Here is a 17,431-nt window from a genome sequence, read left to right on the forward strand (position 1 = left end):
CACAAAAACCATTAAGCACTATGATTAAGCTGGTTCTCATGAGGATCGCCACAGGAATGAAGGACCCAGAGTTAGAGATACCAGAGTTACCTCTGCTGCAGACAATAAGTTCATCAGAGCTACCAGCCTCAGAAATAAAAGTTTCACAGAGTTCAAGTAACAGACACATCTCAACATCAACTGTTCAGAGGAGACTGCGTGAATCAGGCCTTTCTGGTCGAATTGCTGCGAAGAAACCACTACTAAAGGACAGATAATAATAAGAGACTTGCTTTGGTCAAGAAACACGAGCAATGGACATTAGACCGGTGGAAATCTGTCCTTTTGTTTCCAACCGCCACGTCTTTGTAAGACGTAGAGTAGGCGAACGGATAATCTCTGCATGTGTGGTTCCCACCGTGAAGCATGGAGGAGGAGGCGTGATGGTGCTTTGCTGGTGACACTGTGATTTATTTAGAATGCAAGGCACACTTAACCAGCATGGCTACTACTGCATTCTGCAATGACACACCATCACATCTGGTTTGTGCATAGCTAGACTATGATTTATTTTTCAACAGGACAATGACATAAAACACACCTCAAGGCTGTGTAAGGGCTATTTGACCAAGAAGGAGAGTGATGAGTGCTGCATCAGATGACCTGGCCTCCACAATCACCCGACCTCAACCCAATAGAGATGGTTTGGGAGGAGTTGGACCGCAAAGTGAAGGAAAAGCAACCAACAAGTGCTCAACATATGTGGGAACTCCTTCAAGACTGTTGGAAAAGCATTCCAGGTGAAACTGTTTGAGAGAATGCCAAGAGTGTGCAAAGTTGTCAAGGCAAAGGGTGGCTACTTTGAAGAATCGCAAAAATCAAATATATTTTGATTTGTAAAACACTTTTTTGGTTACTACATGATTCCATGTCTGTTATTTAATGGTTTTGATGTCCTTACTATTATTCTACAATGTAAATCTACGGGGAGAGCTCGAAAACTCAAGCCCCTTGGCTGCTGCCATAGAGTTACATTTGAAGTGCCCATCCAAGGCGGCTCAAAGTCATTGGCCACAGATAAAATGATATCAAATCACGTTATATCTACCATAGCTTTGATTGGACTGATCATGTGAACATCACACTTTCAAAATCTTAGCTAGTAAGCTAGACAAGCAGTCATCGTCATGAATCACGTCGACAATCTACTGGCAAATCCTTTTCAATCCTTGTCATATGAAGATAAATTATAGATATAACGTATCTTTGTTAACTACAAGTTGGAAATCGCAAATCCAACAAAGAGTGGTTTGGAAGGAATCAGTGGCTAACTGCAAGCGTTGCAAAGCAACCACTAGCCTGCTTTTCAGCATGCCGCATTCAAAACAAATGGAAACTCAGAACTGGGAAATCTCAGACTTCAGTTAAAGAGAGAGAGCTGGGAACTCTGGGAAAAATGAGGTCCGACTGGGAAAATACGTTTTCAATGGTCATCCAACTCGGAATTTCTAGTCGGGAACTCGGGTCTCTTTCTAGAGCTCTGACTTGAAGATCACCGAGTCATGATTCGACAATGTTTTGTGCCAGGCCAGTGTACCAGGCCAGCTAGTTAACATGAGCCTACTATCTAGCTACATATGGAACTTCCATCATCTCAGGCCAGAGGCACAATGTATGAATTTATGGTTGAATCATAATCACCGTTAAAATCATTGGCCAGTACAGAGAATTAAGTAAAACCACAAATCCAAATCCCTATCTCCATCCATGGGTAATTCAGGAAAGAAACAATTTTAGCTAGCTAGCCAGCCACCGAAGGAAAAAGACACAACTAGATGCACCAATTCAAGTTCTGTGAATTACATTTTCCTTTTGATGTGATTGGTGTGAAGCCAAATCCATACTGGCTGGTAGGTGTACTAGCTGGTTTGATAGGGCAGGTTGTGGGATGAAATATTCTCCAGTTACAGTCCTCGATAGGAAACTAAGAAGACAGAGAGAAGTCAGGACTATCTAATTGTAATATAATGAAGCCTGTTTCTTTGTGATGTCTCTCCTTAGACATAGGGCGCTGTGAAAGCCTGTCTGCTTATGAAGAGGTCCCAGTGAATGTCCCAAGAGACTACTAGCATATCCTTGTACAGTACACTCTGAAAATATACAGACTCCTTGACTTTTCCCACTTTGTTACTTTACAGTTTTATACTAAAATGGATTTCCCCTCATCAATCTACACACAAAACCACATAATGACAAAGCAAAAACTGAAGAAAGAAAATGGGGAAAAAAGGAAATATCACATTTACATAAGTATTCAGACCCTTTGCTCGGTACTTTGTAGAAGCACCTTTGGCAGCGATTACAGCCTCGAGTCTTCTTGGGTATGACGCTATAAGCTTGGCACACCTGTACTTGGGGAGTTTCTCTCATTCTTCTCTGCAGATCCTCTCAAGCTCTGTCAGGTTGGATGGGGAGCGTTGCTGCACAGCTATTTTCAGGTCTCTCCAGAGATGTTTGATCCGGTTCAAGTCTGGGCTCTGGCTGAGCCACTCAAGGACATTCAGAGACTTGTCCCGAAGCCACTCCTGTGTTGTCTTGGTTGTGTGCTTAGGGTCATTGTCCTGTTTGAAGGTGAACCTTCACCCCAGTCTGAGGTCCTGAGCGGCACTCTGGAGCAGGTTTTCATCAAGGATCTCTCTGTACTTTGCTCTGTTGATCTTTCCCTCGATCCTGACTAGTCTCCCAGTCCCTGATTGGTGGAGTGTTGCAGAGATGGTTGTCCTTCTGGAAGGTTCTGCCATCTCCATAGAGAAACTCTGAAGCTCTGTCAGAGTGACCATCGGGTTCTTGGTCACCTCCCTGACCAAGACCCTTCTCCCCCGATTGCGGAGTTTGGTTGGGTGGCCAGCTCTAGGGAGTATTGGTGGTTCCAAACTTCTTCCATTTAAGAAGGATGGAGGCCACTGTTCTTGGCGACCTTCAATGCTGCAGAAATGTTTTGGTAGCCTTCCCCAGAACTCTGCCTCGACACAATCCTGTCTCGGAGCTCTACGGACAATTCCTTCGACCTCATGGCTTGGTTTTTGCTCTGACATGTACTGTCAACTGTGGGACCTTATATAGACAGGTGTGTGCCATTCCAAATCATGTCCAATCAATTGAATTTACCACAGCTGGACTCCAATCAAGTTGTAGAAACATCTCAAAGATGACCAATGGAAACAGGATGCAGCTGAGCTCAATTTTGAGTCTCATAGCAAAGGGTCTGAATACTTATGTAAACAAGCTATTTCAAGCCAGATTTTGTACATGATTTTTCTGACATGAAATTGTTTAGTGCAAATCCAACTGTTGTATTCTAGGTACAGTACATGAAAATATGGAGCTGACAATTTGTAGGCTAATTAAAAATGTCAAAAACAAAATAAATGGGGTGTTGGGAGCCGCATTAATCAGAAGGTCAATGGCATGGAGGAGGATTGAAGAGATTTTGGTGTCGACGTTGATTTGTACAACAATGTTTGCAAGTCAATTTCCTTTACCCAATGTACCCATTCATTGCATTTTACATGCAGGCCTGTGTATTTTGCAGGAAGGGAACTATAATCGTCAATGTCATGACACAAGTATAATGAAAGCGCTATAATATATGATAATCATAATGTCTAGTTGCTAGCATATTACATGGGAAATTCATGCTTAGTGTATCATTTACAATGATATAACGCACGTTACTGGTGATTTCTATCCTTTGGTGGACAAATTTCACAATTTAATTTAGTCAACACATTCACAAATGGTGGCTTTGATCACAGTTTTGAAGTTTAGGTTGATTGATGTGCATAGCTAGCTAGCAGCACAAGCAACCATTGTTGTGCAAATCTCTCTTCACCCACCATCAACACCAACATTCGCTGCAATCTTTCTCCAGGCCAATGACCTTATGATTTTGTCTCTGTATTCTAGCAAAGCGACATTATATAGAATTGGAAAACCAGACACGGTGATGATTGGCAAACCACCATCTTTATTGGTTGTGCTTGCCCGGAACTAATGACAGGTGGAACTATGTTTCAGGAACAGAAGATTTTCAAGCAAACATCTGCTCCACCTGATTGCTTCACGGCAGTGGTGGCCGTGTGCAATTTGCATAAAGTAGAGCAGAGCTGACTTTGCGCACTGCTCCAATGTATCAAATGTACATGTAACCAAAGAAGACTTAAGGGTCTGCATCCCCGCTCACCATCATCGCGAAATTATATTTAAAAAACTGATGGAAGAATAGACACACAGGAAGAGCGGACGGAGAGAAGCAGGTGAGTGATAGCTGGAAGGGGATGTGGCTGACTGAACACAGCTGCCATACGTGAGATGTCTGTCAGAACCCGGTGCGAGAAACAGTCACTAAATCGGCAGAACCCAGAAGATGAGGCAGACACAGCAGTACTAGAGATGGTGGTTTAATAAAAAATAGATAACTTCCAAAATACAAAGAAAATCCACAAAGTGGTAAAAACAGCAAGGGAAAAAACAAACCTAAAAGACTAATCCAAAATACAAAAGAACAAAACCAGAGAACCTCTGGAAAATCCAACAAGAGAAAAATATATGTTCACAACAAGGCTTGGGCTGGGTGCTAACATACAAACACTGAGCAAGGAACTAAGGAACACACAGGGATTAAATACTAACAAGGGAACGACATACAGGTGCAAACAATAATAGAGCAAGGGAAAAACAAAAGGTACAAAAAAGGTGCAATGGGGACATCTAGTGACAAAAAACCAGAACAGTCCTGGCCAAAACCTGACAGAATCCCCCTCCTAGGAACGGCTCCTGACGTTCCTACCAGCCTTCTCAGGGTGGAGGGCCCTGAACTGACGAATGAGGTCAGGGTCCAGTATGTCCTTGGCAGGAACCCAGGAGCGCTCCTCGGGACCGTAGCCTTCCCAGTCCACCAGATACTGCCAGGACCGCTGCACCCGGCGGGAGTCCAGTATCCGGTGGACGGTATAAGCCGACTGGCCTCCGATGACACGGGGCGGAGGGGGAGGTCTGCCTGCCGGAATAAGGGGAGAAAAAACAACAGGGTTTAATAAAGAAATGTGAAATGTGGGATTGATTTTAAGGGATCTGGGTAAGTGCAGGCGAAAAGTAACGGGATTGACTCTCCTGGCAATCTTAAAGGGTCCGATGAATCTCTGGGACAGCTTGCGAGACTCCACGCGTAGCGGTAAGTTTTTTGTTGAGAGCCATACTCTCTGGCCGGGGTACAGGGTAGGACCGGGACGGCGACGTCTGTTGGCTTGTCGTTGGTACTGCTGAGAGGAACGCAGAAGATTAAGACGGGCCTTCTTCCACGTAAGCCGACAGCGTCTGATGAACCTCGAGGCTGAAGGCACTCTGACTTCTGCCTCCTGGTCCGGGAACAATAGAGGAGCATAGCCAAACTGACACTCGTGCGGGGATATACCAGTGGAGGAGGAGCACAAGGTGTTGTGCGCGTACTCAGCCCAAACAATGAAGGATGACCATGTGGATGGGTTGTTGGAAACCATACATCAGAGGGTGGTTTCCAGCTCCTGATTCATCCTCTCAGTTTGGCCGTTGGACTCCGGATGGTACCCTGAAGATAAACTGGCCGTGGCCCCTATGAGTTGGCAGAAGGCCTTCCAAAACCTTGAGGCGAACTGGGGACCTCTGTCGGAAACCATATCTTGCGGGATGCCAAAGACTCGGAACACATGGTTAATCACCAACTCAGCTGTTTCCTTGGCAGAAGGTAATTTGGTCAAGGGAACAAACCTGGCCGCCTTAGAAAACCTGTCGATGATGACTAGGATCGTAGTATTACCATGGGACGGAGGAAGGCCAGTAATAAAGTCCAGCGAGATATGGGACCAGGGTCGGTGGGGAATAGATAAAGGGTGAAGGAGTCCTTGAGGGCGGAGGTGAGAAGATTTGCCCTGGCAGCACACGGAACAGGCCTTGACGAAAGTGGCAACGTCTTCTTTTATGGTGGGCCACCAGAACTTACGCTGGATGAACTCCAAGGTGCGACCTACGCCCGGGTGACAGGTGAGGCGAGAGGAGTGCCCCCACAGAAGGACTTGGGACCTTGCTGCCTTGGGAACAAACAACCGATTAGCAGGACCTCCTCCAGGGCCCGGTTCGATGGCTTGAGCTTGTTTCACGGTATCCTCCACTTGCCACGAGATCGGAGCCACGATCTTAGCGGCAGGAAGAACAGTCATGTCAGTATCTTCTCGAATGGCAGGAGAGTAGACTCGTGACAAGGCATCCGGTTTGAGATTCTTAGACCCGGGTCTATAGGTGAGAATAAACTGGAATCGGCTGAAGAAAAGAGACCATCGAGCTTGTCTGGAGTTCAACCGCTTCGCCTGCTGGATATACTCCAGATTTTTGTGGTCCGTAAGCACTTGAAACGGTTGAGAAGCCCCCTCGAGCCAGTGTCTCCATTCCTTCAATGCCATCTTAACCGCTAGGAGTTCACGATCCCCCACATCGTAATTCCTCTCGGCCGGGGTAAGCCGGTGAGAGAAGAAGGCGCAAGGATGAAGCCTCTTGTCTTCACCCCTCTGAGACAGGACAGCTCCAACACCAACCTCTGATGCGTCTACCTCCACCACAAAAGGTTCATCCGCCGTCGGTAGTGTCAGGATGGGAGCAGAGAGGATGCGCTGCTTGAGTCCTTGGAAGGCCGTCTCAGCTTCTCTTCCCCACAGAAACCTTGTGTTGCCACCCTTGGTTAAAGCTGAGAGAGGGGCTGCCACCGAGCTGAAGTTCTTGATGAACTTGCGGTAGAAGTTAGTGAAGCCCAGGAAACGCTGAACTTCCTTAACGGACTTGGGGGTGGGCCAATCTGCTACCGCCCCTACCTTCTTGGGGTCCATCTGGACTCGACCGGGTTCCACTACAAATCCCAGGAACTGTACTCGAGAGGAATGGAATTCACACTTTTCCGGCTTAACGTACAAATGGCTGTCTAGGAGGCGTTTGAGCACTTGTCTGACATGCTTAGTGTGTTCTTGAAGGGAGCTCGAAAAGATGAGGATGTCATCCAAGTAAACAAACACGAAAATGTTAAGCATATCCCTAAGCACATCGTTTATGAGCGCTTGGAACACAGCCGGGGCGTTGGTCAGGCCGAAGGGCATCACCAAGTATTCGTAGTGACCAGTAGGCGTGTTGAAAGCGGTCTTCCACTCGTCACCGGGTTTGATCCGCACAAGATGGTATGCGTTCCGCAGGTCAAGCTTAGTGAAGACCACTGCTTCCTGGAGCAGCTCAAAGGCTGTGGCCATAAGGGGTAGCGGGTAGCGGTTACGGACGGTTATGGCATTAAGTCCCCGGTAGTCGATGCAAGGACGTAATCCCCCGTCTTTTTTGGCCACAAAGAAAAAACCTGCTCCCGCCGGCGAGGTGGATGGACGCATGAGGCCTGCTGCCAGAGCGTCCTTGATGTAGGTATCCATAGCAGCTCGTTCGGGAGGAGATAGGGAAAAGATCCGACCCCTGGGGGGGCAGGTGCCCGGAAACAGGTCGATGGGGCAATCGTAAGGTCTATGGGGTGGTAGTTTGGTGGCCCTCTGTTTGCTAAATACCGGTTTGAGGTCATGGTAACACTCGGGAACTCGGGACAGGTCGATGGATTCTAGAGACTCGGGAGGGGAACTCGGGGAACTTGGGAAGATACAAGTGGCTTGGCACGTAGGACCCCACTGCTTGATAGTGCCCACAGACCAGTCGATGTGAGGGTTATGGCTGTGAAGCCAGGGGTATCCAAGGACGAGAGGGAACTCGGAACACGAGGTCAGATGAAAGTTCATCACTTCCTGGTGTTGGGAAACTGAAAGACGCAAGGGGGTAGTGACACGAGTGACAAGTCCAGATCCCAAAGGGCTTCCATCCAACGTAGTAACCCTTATGGGGTCACTTAGAGGTTCAGAGGGAACGCCATTCTCCTTCGCCCAGACACCATCCATGAAGTTACCTGCGGCTCCAGAGTCTACCAAGGCTTGAAGGGGAAGCTCGTGGTTGTCCCAGGAAAGGGTAACTGGAATGAGCAGGCGGGAGTTGGATGGATGGGAGGAGGTTATGTTTCCCGTTACAGTCCTCCCAGGCCTGCACGGGAGAGTGCGTTTTCCCTGGAGCCCGGGACACGTGGAGAGGAAATGGCCCGGTTTGCCGCAATATAGACAGCATCGCTCCCTCATCCGGCGGTCTCTCTCAGCCTGGGAGATGCGTCCAACCTGCATGGGTTCCGGTGGAGTCAGCGGGGATAAAGGTGGAGACTCGGAGCTGGGACCGATAGGAGCTAGGGTGAGAGATCTACGGTTGAGCTCTCTCTCTCTGACGCTGGTCTATGCGTGAAGCCAACTTGATCAGGGACTCGAGGTTGTCCGGTGGTTCCCGAGTGGCCAGTTCATCTTGGATGGTGTCGGAAAGACCCTTCAAAAAGCACACTGTGAGCGCCTCGTCATTCCAGCCACTCGCTGCTGCCACCGTGCGGAACTGGATGGCATAGTCCGTCACGCTGCGCCGACCTTGGCGGAGAGTCAGGAGCTGTTTGGCTGAGTCAGGACCGCTGGTAGGACCTTGAAACACTCGCTTGAATTCATCAGCAAAGGTAGAGTAGCTGGCACAGCAGGGACTTTGGGCATCCCACACAGCAGTAGCCCAGGCTAGGGCTTTTTCCGACAGCAGGGTGATGATATATGCTATCTTGGACCGGTCGGTGGGAAATGACGAGGGTTGCAGCTCGAAGGAGAGAGAACATTGGGTGAAAAACCCCTTACAACCACTCGGATCACCTGAGAACCGTTGGGGAGGCGGCAGACGAGGTTCAGCCAGGGGGTTAACTGCCACGGGCACTTGAATCTGATGAACTGGAGCAGAAGCGGTTGCAGGAGAAAGTTGATCAGAAATCTGCTTTATGGAAGTCATCATCTCCGACAGAAGTTGAGAATGTCCAGCCATTAAGGCCTCTTGCTGAACCAGAGCAGCTTCGTGACGTTGGACAGTCCCCTCGTGGTGGGACAGCATGGGAAAAAAGTCCTGGGTACTGGCTGCCTCTGGGTTCATTTTAATGGCTCAGTGTTTCTGTCAGGACCCGGTGCGAGAAACAGTCACTAAATCGGCAGAACCCAGAAGATGAGGCAGACACAGCAGTACTAGAGATGGTGGTTTAATAAAAAATAGATAACTTCCAAAATACAAAGAAAATCCACAAAGTGGTAAAAACAGCAAGGGAAAAAACAAACCTAAAAGACTAATCCAAAATACAAAAGAACAAAACCAGAGAACCTCTGGAAAATCCAACAAGAGAAAAATATATGTTCACAACAAGGCTTGGGCTGGGGCTGGGTGCTAACATACAAACACTGAGCAAGGAACTAAGGAACACACAGGGATTAAATACTAACAAGGGAACGACATACAGGTGCAAACAATAATAGAGCAAGGGAAAAACAAAAGGTACAAAAAAGGTGCAATGGGGACATCTAGTGACAAAAAACCAGAACAGTCCTGGCCAAAACCTGACAATGTCCGTGACTTTTGTAGTGGACATTTCTCGCTTCGCGTTTAATAAGAATAGTTGTTGCTTAAAAAAAATGTAGCTGAATTTATAAACAAAATTGACTCTGTAACATTTTTATAACAGGCGCCAGTTGGTTTCTTTAGACTGGTAGGTGCGAAAATTCTGGTAATATCATATGAAACGGTACTACAGTATTCTAAAACGTTGGTATCGTAATGATCATGATGTTTTGGTACCGTGATATTACTGTGGTACCAGTATACCGTGCAACACTAGGAGATACACACCTGTCAGTAATATGTGGACATGATTTTGAACATAATCATCATGGTAGGGCATTTTCTGTGGTAAGAGACAGTAAAGAAGAGCAGCTGTATAGTTCTGTGGTATGTTTCTGTAGAGCAGAGCTCCACCACACATCCCAGGGAACCATGTTAATAATTACAGGTAGTATTAATATTTAACACGACAAGTCCTCTTTGAATCCTTAAGCACTTTGTTGAAATAAAACTTAGAGCAAAGCAGAGCTGAGTGAGAACCTAGTGTTGGTCAGACGATTGAAGAGGTTTCTCTATATTCTACCTCTTGCATGAACAGAAGTCGTACAGTAAGTACCCTTTCATCTGCACTGTACATGACACTCATTGGTCAAGGAACTTGACCCAGTTCCTCTATCATGGTTTTCACAATAATAGCGCATTAATCCATTCATTCTTTTGGCATTCATGGTCAGCAACCTGCACTTGGCCAGGGCACCCTCCATCCTGAAATCCGATGGAGGAAAAACTGCGTGCATAGCTTGCATTTCAGTGCTCTTTTGTGGATATTGTTGACACCATGCAAATATCATCTTGGTCAGCTTGTTTATATATTTATATTGGGAGGTGCCCTCCAAATTTCAATAATTGGTCAGATGTTGAAAGTGAGCGAAGCAGAGCGTTTTGAACCAGAGACGTGTTGGATGCCCGGTGGTGAGGAGGAATCTTACCAGAAGTACTGCCGATGTCCCATTGGGTCGGAAGAGCTCAATCGACATGTCTGGGAACATCCGGCCGATCCTCGATATCACGTCGTCCACATACCTGGAGGAGGAGAAAGTCCATTTTTGCCTTTTGGAAATTAACAACAAACAGGTTTCAAACTACATCAATCCACAGACCTAGAAAAGCAAAATGTCCTGCTGTGTTATTGACGTGTAGAGTCTAAATGTTTTAGGTCACGTATCTTTTCTTAACAAATATTTTAGATGATTTACACTTGAAATTATTCAACATCTGAAGCGCAGTTGAATCAATGTTTTCCTGATGTTAATCAATGGTTTCAAAGAAACAAATTCCCAATTGATCACATTAGTCTGATAATACTAATGACCCATAATCAGCCACTCATCCATCCCTAATCAAACAAACACGTGACGCATGCACTCACACACACTTCTAACTCTGTACATAATAGTAGCCTTACTCGCCAGGCTACTCTGTCATCTTGTAGGATACTTGCTCCTTTAGAAGGCACCCCCCAACTTCTTTCCCTCCAAGCCAGTATTTGAGTACACTACAGCAGCAGCAGCTCTCACATCAATGCCACAGATAGACCGACAGTCATGGCTAAGAGAGACAGACAGCTTTAACACTGTTCTCAGTCTGGTTGACCCCCAAACCTCCCAAACATCAATCCACTTGCACCCTTAAACCTTCGCCAGGGGGACCCTGTTAACTGTCAGCGCTGCTAGGGATCACTTTTAACCTGGACTGCGAGGCCACAAGTGCTTGCATGCTAATCGAAATATAATGAGAATCTTGTTAGCCATGAGCCATCGACAGACCTACGGATGTCATTCAAAATAGACATGAAAAGAAAATCTCATATTAAGAATGAATTTAAAAGTCATACAGAAGTCAAGAGACCCACAATCATGTAATTACCATTTTTGACCAACATGTACAGAAGTTCACTGGTGTGTTCTCGCACACCATAGCCACATACACATCAAACTTTAGGTCTACATTCTCACTATGTGCATTGGGATGAACATAGGCAGTAGAGTTGTTAAATGGAGATTCAGAACTCTCAATTGCCGGCACTGTAGGGTGCCAGACTGCCAGCCAGTTACAAGACAAGACTTGTTCTTACATTTAGCTGCTTAATAATTCATCTTGAGAGTGAAACTCGTTTAACAACAACACAAAACAACACATTTTCACTGATTCAAGTATAGTATAGTAAATTCAAATCTCCCTAGGCGTTAGAGAACCTACTTGGCATTCTGGGCTAGGAGTTCCAAGTTCCAGTTCCAACCAAACCAAGATATTTAAGCCTGACCAAAAACAATCCCTGGTACATGTATGGTTCAACATTGAGAACTTCAGTGCAACTACCCTGTACAGAAACAACTACCTCCATTTCTTAACCTTAGAAGAACAACACTTGGATGTATGGCTGCATCCAGTCTCCATGTAAAAGTTCACTTCCCTAAGGCAAACCCTGCAGCATGGGGATACTCATTTAGAATAAGCCTAATTTCTTGTTATGAAGCTGCTCCTTAAATACAAAATGAGGATGGGGTTGAGAGTGTCAAATACAGATATCATCTTTTTGTTCTAATACTTGTCATCCTTTTGCTTCTTTTTAATCTCACTGAACACTAGAGTACACATAGAAGGGCAGTGGTCTGCATTGCTTTTTCTCTTTGAGCCTGTAAGTATGTAGGCAAAATGAGGATATGGCATAGGGGAGGTGGATGGATGTTTATTGAGAGACTACGGGTGGTATTTTTTGTCCATATCATATCTCAAAACTTTTCTTTTAAACTATTTTGGAGATCATTATTTATGTGTATTGGGAAACTGTGAGCTCTGCCATGGCTGTAGTGCACACAACAAATGTGGCCCTGATGAGGGACAATAGTCTAAAGATGGCAGCATGGTTGTATTCGGTGGACTCAAGCTTAAAACATAAATGGCGTAAAAGGTGTCCGGTCGCTGTGGACTGCACAGCCAAATTTTCTTGTCGGAAGAGCACCCTCCTGCTCTGATTGGCTCAAGTTTGGAAGCCATCATCGACAGCCGACGAAAATTCTAAATGTTGAATCAAATTCAACATTTAGAACTCGCCACCATGTCCCCAATTGTGCGGAACACACTGCAGGGGCGGCAGGTGATTGCGGGACATCATCATGTAGCCAGTGTTGAATTTTTGCAGCAGTCATAACCGGTAAAATACATTTTGTGTGTGTGGAACGAACAACCGACTGAAAACAGGACGGCGTGCGGTTGAGTCTGTTTCGGTCATAACATGGACTCTTAACGTGCTGAAACTTTGTTGTTCCTTGCTGAAACAAGTAAACAAACACGTCTTTGGTTGCCTAGGCACAATAGAGCAGTAGCACACATAGAAATAGAATGAATAGAACGGACTTTGAAGTTGGAACCATAGAAATCCTATTAAATTACTAGAGAGGCTATGTATCCTATTAAATTACTAGAGAGGCTATGTCACAAATCCTCAAAGTTCCAGAATGGTCCCAGTCGCTATTAGATAGAATGTGGCGGAAAACAACCTGCGGTTACCGCATTGGCTCACAGCAAAAACTTTACCTTTTTCAAACACTATTTTCTTGTTTTCTGCTTGTTTTAGTCAAAACTACATTTAAGAAACATGTCTAAAGATTACTTTTCAACTAGGGCTGTGCCGACATGGCCATACTTGTACTCGTATCCGTAAATTGACAGTTGATAGTTTTGTCCGAGTACTGGGCACACACCCCTATTTTAAACATTGTCTGCTCCCGTGCGATCTCACAACTTAGAAAAATTGAATATTGAAGGGCTTCGCTCATGCCCCTTTTCATGACGGTGCTAGCAGCCACGTGAGTGAGTGCTAGCTAGATAGCCAAGACCAACAACACAAATAAACAGACTTTACAGCTACAAGTAATGAGCGGAGTTTCAAACAGACTAAACAAGTTAAATGTCTTACTTGTGATGAAATGTTTTCCACACATATAGCTACTTGTACCTCCTTGGACACAGTGTCCCACAGTTCCCACGTCAAATAGCTCTTCTCGCAGGCTCGATTTCCATATGTGGGAGCATTGTGAACCGTAGTTTGGGATTTTAGAACTGGTTAAATGTACATCAGGGATGGGCAACTGGCGATTCTAATGACTAATTGGGTTCATGTCCATTCTAATTCCTAACTCCATGGTTGGAACCTCTAACCCTGCCAATTTGACTGGTACACTCATGATTATACTCGCAATGGCTCCCTGGTATTGTGATGCAATCATTTCCATGGTAATGTAGAATGACGGGTCGCCCCCAGGTGGTGAGGGTAGGTAGCAACACATCTGCCACACTGATCCTCAACACTGGAGATCCCCAGGGGTGAGTGCTCAGTCCCCTCCTGTACTCCCTGTTCACCCACGACTGCATGGCCAGGCACAAGTACAACACCATCATTAAGTTTGCAGACGACACAACAGTGGTAGGCCTGATCACCGACAACGACGAGACAGCCTATAGGGAGGAGGTCAGAGACCTGGCCGGGTGGTGCCAGAATAACAACCTATCCCTCAACGTAACCAAGACTAAGGAGATGATTGTGGACTACAGGAAAAGGAGCACCGAGCACGTCCCCATTCTCATCGACGGGGCTGTAGTGGAGCAGGTTGAGAGCTTCAAATCCCTTGGTGTCCACATCAACAACAAACTAGAATGGTCCAAACACACCAAGACAGTCGTGAAGAGGGCACGACAAAGCCTATTCCCCCTCAGGAAACTAAAAGGATTTGGCATGGGTCCTGAGATCCTCAAAAGGTTCTACAGCTGCAACATCGAGAGCATCCTGACCGGTTGCATCACTTCCTGGTACGGCAATTGCTCGGCCTCTGACCGCAAGGCACTTCAGAGGGTAGTGCGTACGGCCCAATACATCACTGGGGCAAAGCTGCCTGCCATCCAGGACCTCTACACCAGGCGGTGTCAGAGGAAGGCCCTAAAAATTGTCAAAGACCCCAGCCACCCCAGTCATAGACTGTTCTCTCTACTACCGCATGGCAAGCGGTACCGGAGTGCCAAGTCTAGGACAAAAAGGCTTCTCAACAGTTTTTACCCCCAAGCCATAAGACTTCTGAACAGGTAACCAATGGTTACCCGGACTATTTACATTGTGTGCCCCCCCCAACCCCTCTTTTACGTCCATGTACATACTACCTCAATTGGCCCGACCAACCAGTGCTCCCGCACATTGGCTAACTGGGCTATCTGCATTGTGTCCCACCACCCGCCAACCCCTCCTTTTACACTACTGCTACTCTCTGTTCATCATATATGCACTTTAACCATACCTACATGTACATACTACCTCAATAAGCCTGACTAACCGGTGTCTGTATATAGCCTTGCTACTCTTATTTTCAAATGTATTTTTACTGTTGTTTTATTTACACACACACACACACACACACACACACACACACACACACACACACACACACACACACACACACACACACACACACCTTTTTTTCCCCCGCACTATTGGTTAGAGCCTGTAAGTAAGCATTTTACTGTAAGGTCTACACCTGTTGTATTCGGCGCACGTGACAAATAAACTTTGATTTGATAATTCAAATGATGTTAACTGATGTGGCTCATGCAATGGAATGTATTTTTTATAATGTCATTTGAGTTGAATCAATAAATCACAGCACATATATTTGCACATACACTATATATACAAAAGTATGTGGACACCCTTTCAAATGAGTGGATTTGGCTATTTCAGCCACACCCGTTGCTGACAGGTGTATAAAATCGAGCACACTGCCATGCAATCTCCATAGACAAACATTGACAGTAGAATGACCTTACTGAAGAGCTCAGTGACTTTCAACATGCCACCTTTCCAACAAGCCAGTTCGTCATAATTTCTGCCCTGCTAGAGCTGCCCCGGTCAACTGTAAGTGCTGTAATTGTGAAGTGGAAAAGTCTAGGAGCAACAACGGCCCAGCCGTGAAGTGGTAAGCCACACAAGCTGACAGAACGGGACCGTCGTATTTTACTTCCTGCTTTGCTCCTATGGGTACACCTCGCAATGGCCGCCAGTCTACCCATTATGCCATCATTGACTTGAATGGGGATGCCTGTTCTAATAATTATATTTCAATTCCAGCACATGCAGTCAGGGTCAAGATATTGAACTTAAGAAGCAGTGTGTCACTGGCCACATCATCATGATGATGTGTTTTGCATCATATGAGAACTTGACTGGTGACATGCAAAACTTGCTGGTACTGTATCAACAGTGGACTAATTACAAAAAAAGCAAAAGATGTTTTTTAAAATAGCAAAAGTTAGTGAAATTTCCCTTTAAAGGATTAGCCTTTAGAATATCTACAAGTCATTTGGGCTTCTTTCTATTAACCTTGTAATTTAAATGCAAAGTTAATGAACACTAAGGAAATATAGACATAAAGGGAAGTTATGTTACATAGTTTAAGAATCCACTGTGAAGAGTGTCTTGAATGTGAATACTCCAGATTACCATTAGGAGCCGCTGAGCAGGTGAAAACCCTCAAAAAAGTATTTGAAAAGTGATCTGCGAGTACCAAGACAAATCGGATCTAGCGCAGTTTCATGACGGCGAATTATAACTAAGAGAGATGACAAACAACAACTGACAGACTGGTATCAGCTTGCCAGAGTGTTTGGGGATGGAGCCTAACATTTCTCTTACACCTGCAAACGTTGCAGTTGATTATGAGGAGTGGTCAGATATTCCCTTGCTTGTGACTGCATGGCTCACTGAGATGAATACTGATAAATCAGAGCGGTCTGACTTGCTGTTCAGTCTAATCAGGGATAACTGATGACTGAAATTTCATCCTCCTCAACTCTACTGTGTCGCAATGCAGCACCGGATACAGGATGCCCAGAGCCAAACCAGCGTCTGCATGCCAATGATTAGGCCTAAGTTCACTAATTCAAACATTTGTGAATTGTTATAGTACAATCTGCAGGACAAATATATCCAAATATCACCTGAATTAAAAAAGAAGTGGACGGTGTCTGACCAAGTCCGTTATGGAGAATGGGAAAAACCAAAGCTGCGAGGACCCAAGTTTCATCGAGAAGACAAACACATTTGGTAGGCCTGGCAGGGTAACTGTTTAATCGAGCAACAAATGATTATGCACGAAGAAAGTGATGAAAACAAAATAACCGTCATTAACATTTAAAATAAATAAACTATTATTAGTATTACCCCTTTTTCTCCCCAATTGGTAGCTACAGTCTTGTCCCATCGCTGCAACTTCCATGCGGACTCGGGAGAGGCGAAGGTCGAGAGCCGTGCGTCCTCCGAAACACAACCCAGTTAAGCCGCACTGCTTCTTGATACAATGACTGCTTAACCCGGAAGCCAGCTGCACCAATGTGTCGGAGGAAACACAGTACACCTGTCGACTGTGTCAGCATGCATGTGCCCGGTCCGCCACAGGAGTCGCTAGAGCGCGATGGGACAAGAACATCCCGGCCGGCCAAACCCTCCCCTAATCCGGATGACGCTGGACCAAATGTGCACTCCCCCATGGGTCACCCGGTTGCGGCCGGCTACGACAGAGCCTGGATTTGAACCAGGATCTCTAGTGGCACAGCTAGCACCGTTGCAGTGCGTCCTGAGCCACTCGGGAGGCCAAAAAGAAAACTTTTAAAATCAACTTCGACAAGCTTTACTCAAAAGCAGCAAAAGGTAAGCCTGGTTTACATTTAACAGCCGATATAATGAAAGACGAGAGGAGGAAAACTAGACAGTTTTAGAATGTTGTGTTGTGGAATGAATAGCTGACTGAAGATGGGATGGCCCGGCATTAAAAAAGTGCAGCTGAGT

At 45.8% G+C, this 17,431-nt stretch overlaps 1 protein-coding gene across 1 annotated transcript in view; it reads right to left on the bottom strand.

The window, feature by feature from the left end:
* Positions 1–17,431, bottom strand: part of LOC139545717 (mediator of RNA polymerase II transcription subunit 27-like) — a 103,256-nt gene that overhangs the window by 36,659 nt on the left and 49,166 nt on the right. The window contains exon 4 of the mRNA XM_071353782.1: positions 10,530–10,623. Coding sequence (XP_071209883.1) covers positions 10,530–10,623 — 94 coding nt within the window. The remainder of the gene's footprint in view (positions 1–10,529; positions 10,624–17,431) is intronic.

Source organism: Salvelinus alpinus, chromosome 19, assembly GCF_045679555.1.
Source record: "Salvelinus alpinus chromosome 19, SLU_Salpinus.1, whole genome shotgun sequence".
NCBI lineage: Eukaryota > Metazoa > Chordata > Actinopteri > Salmoniformes > Salmonidae > Salvelinus > Salvelinus alpinus.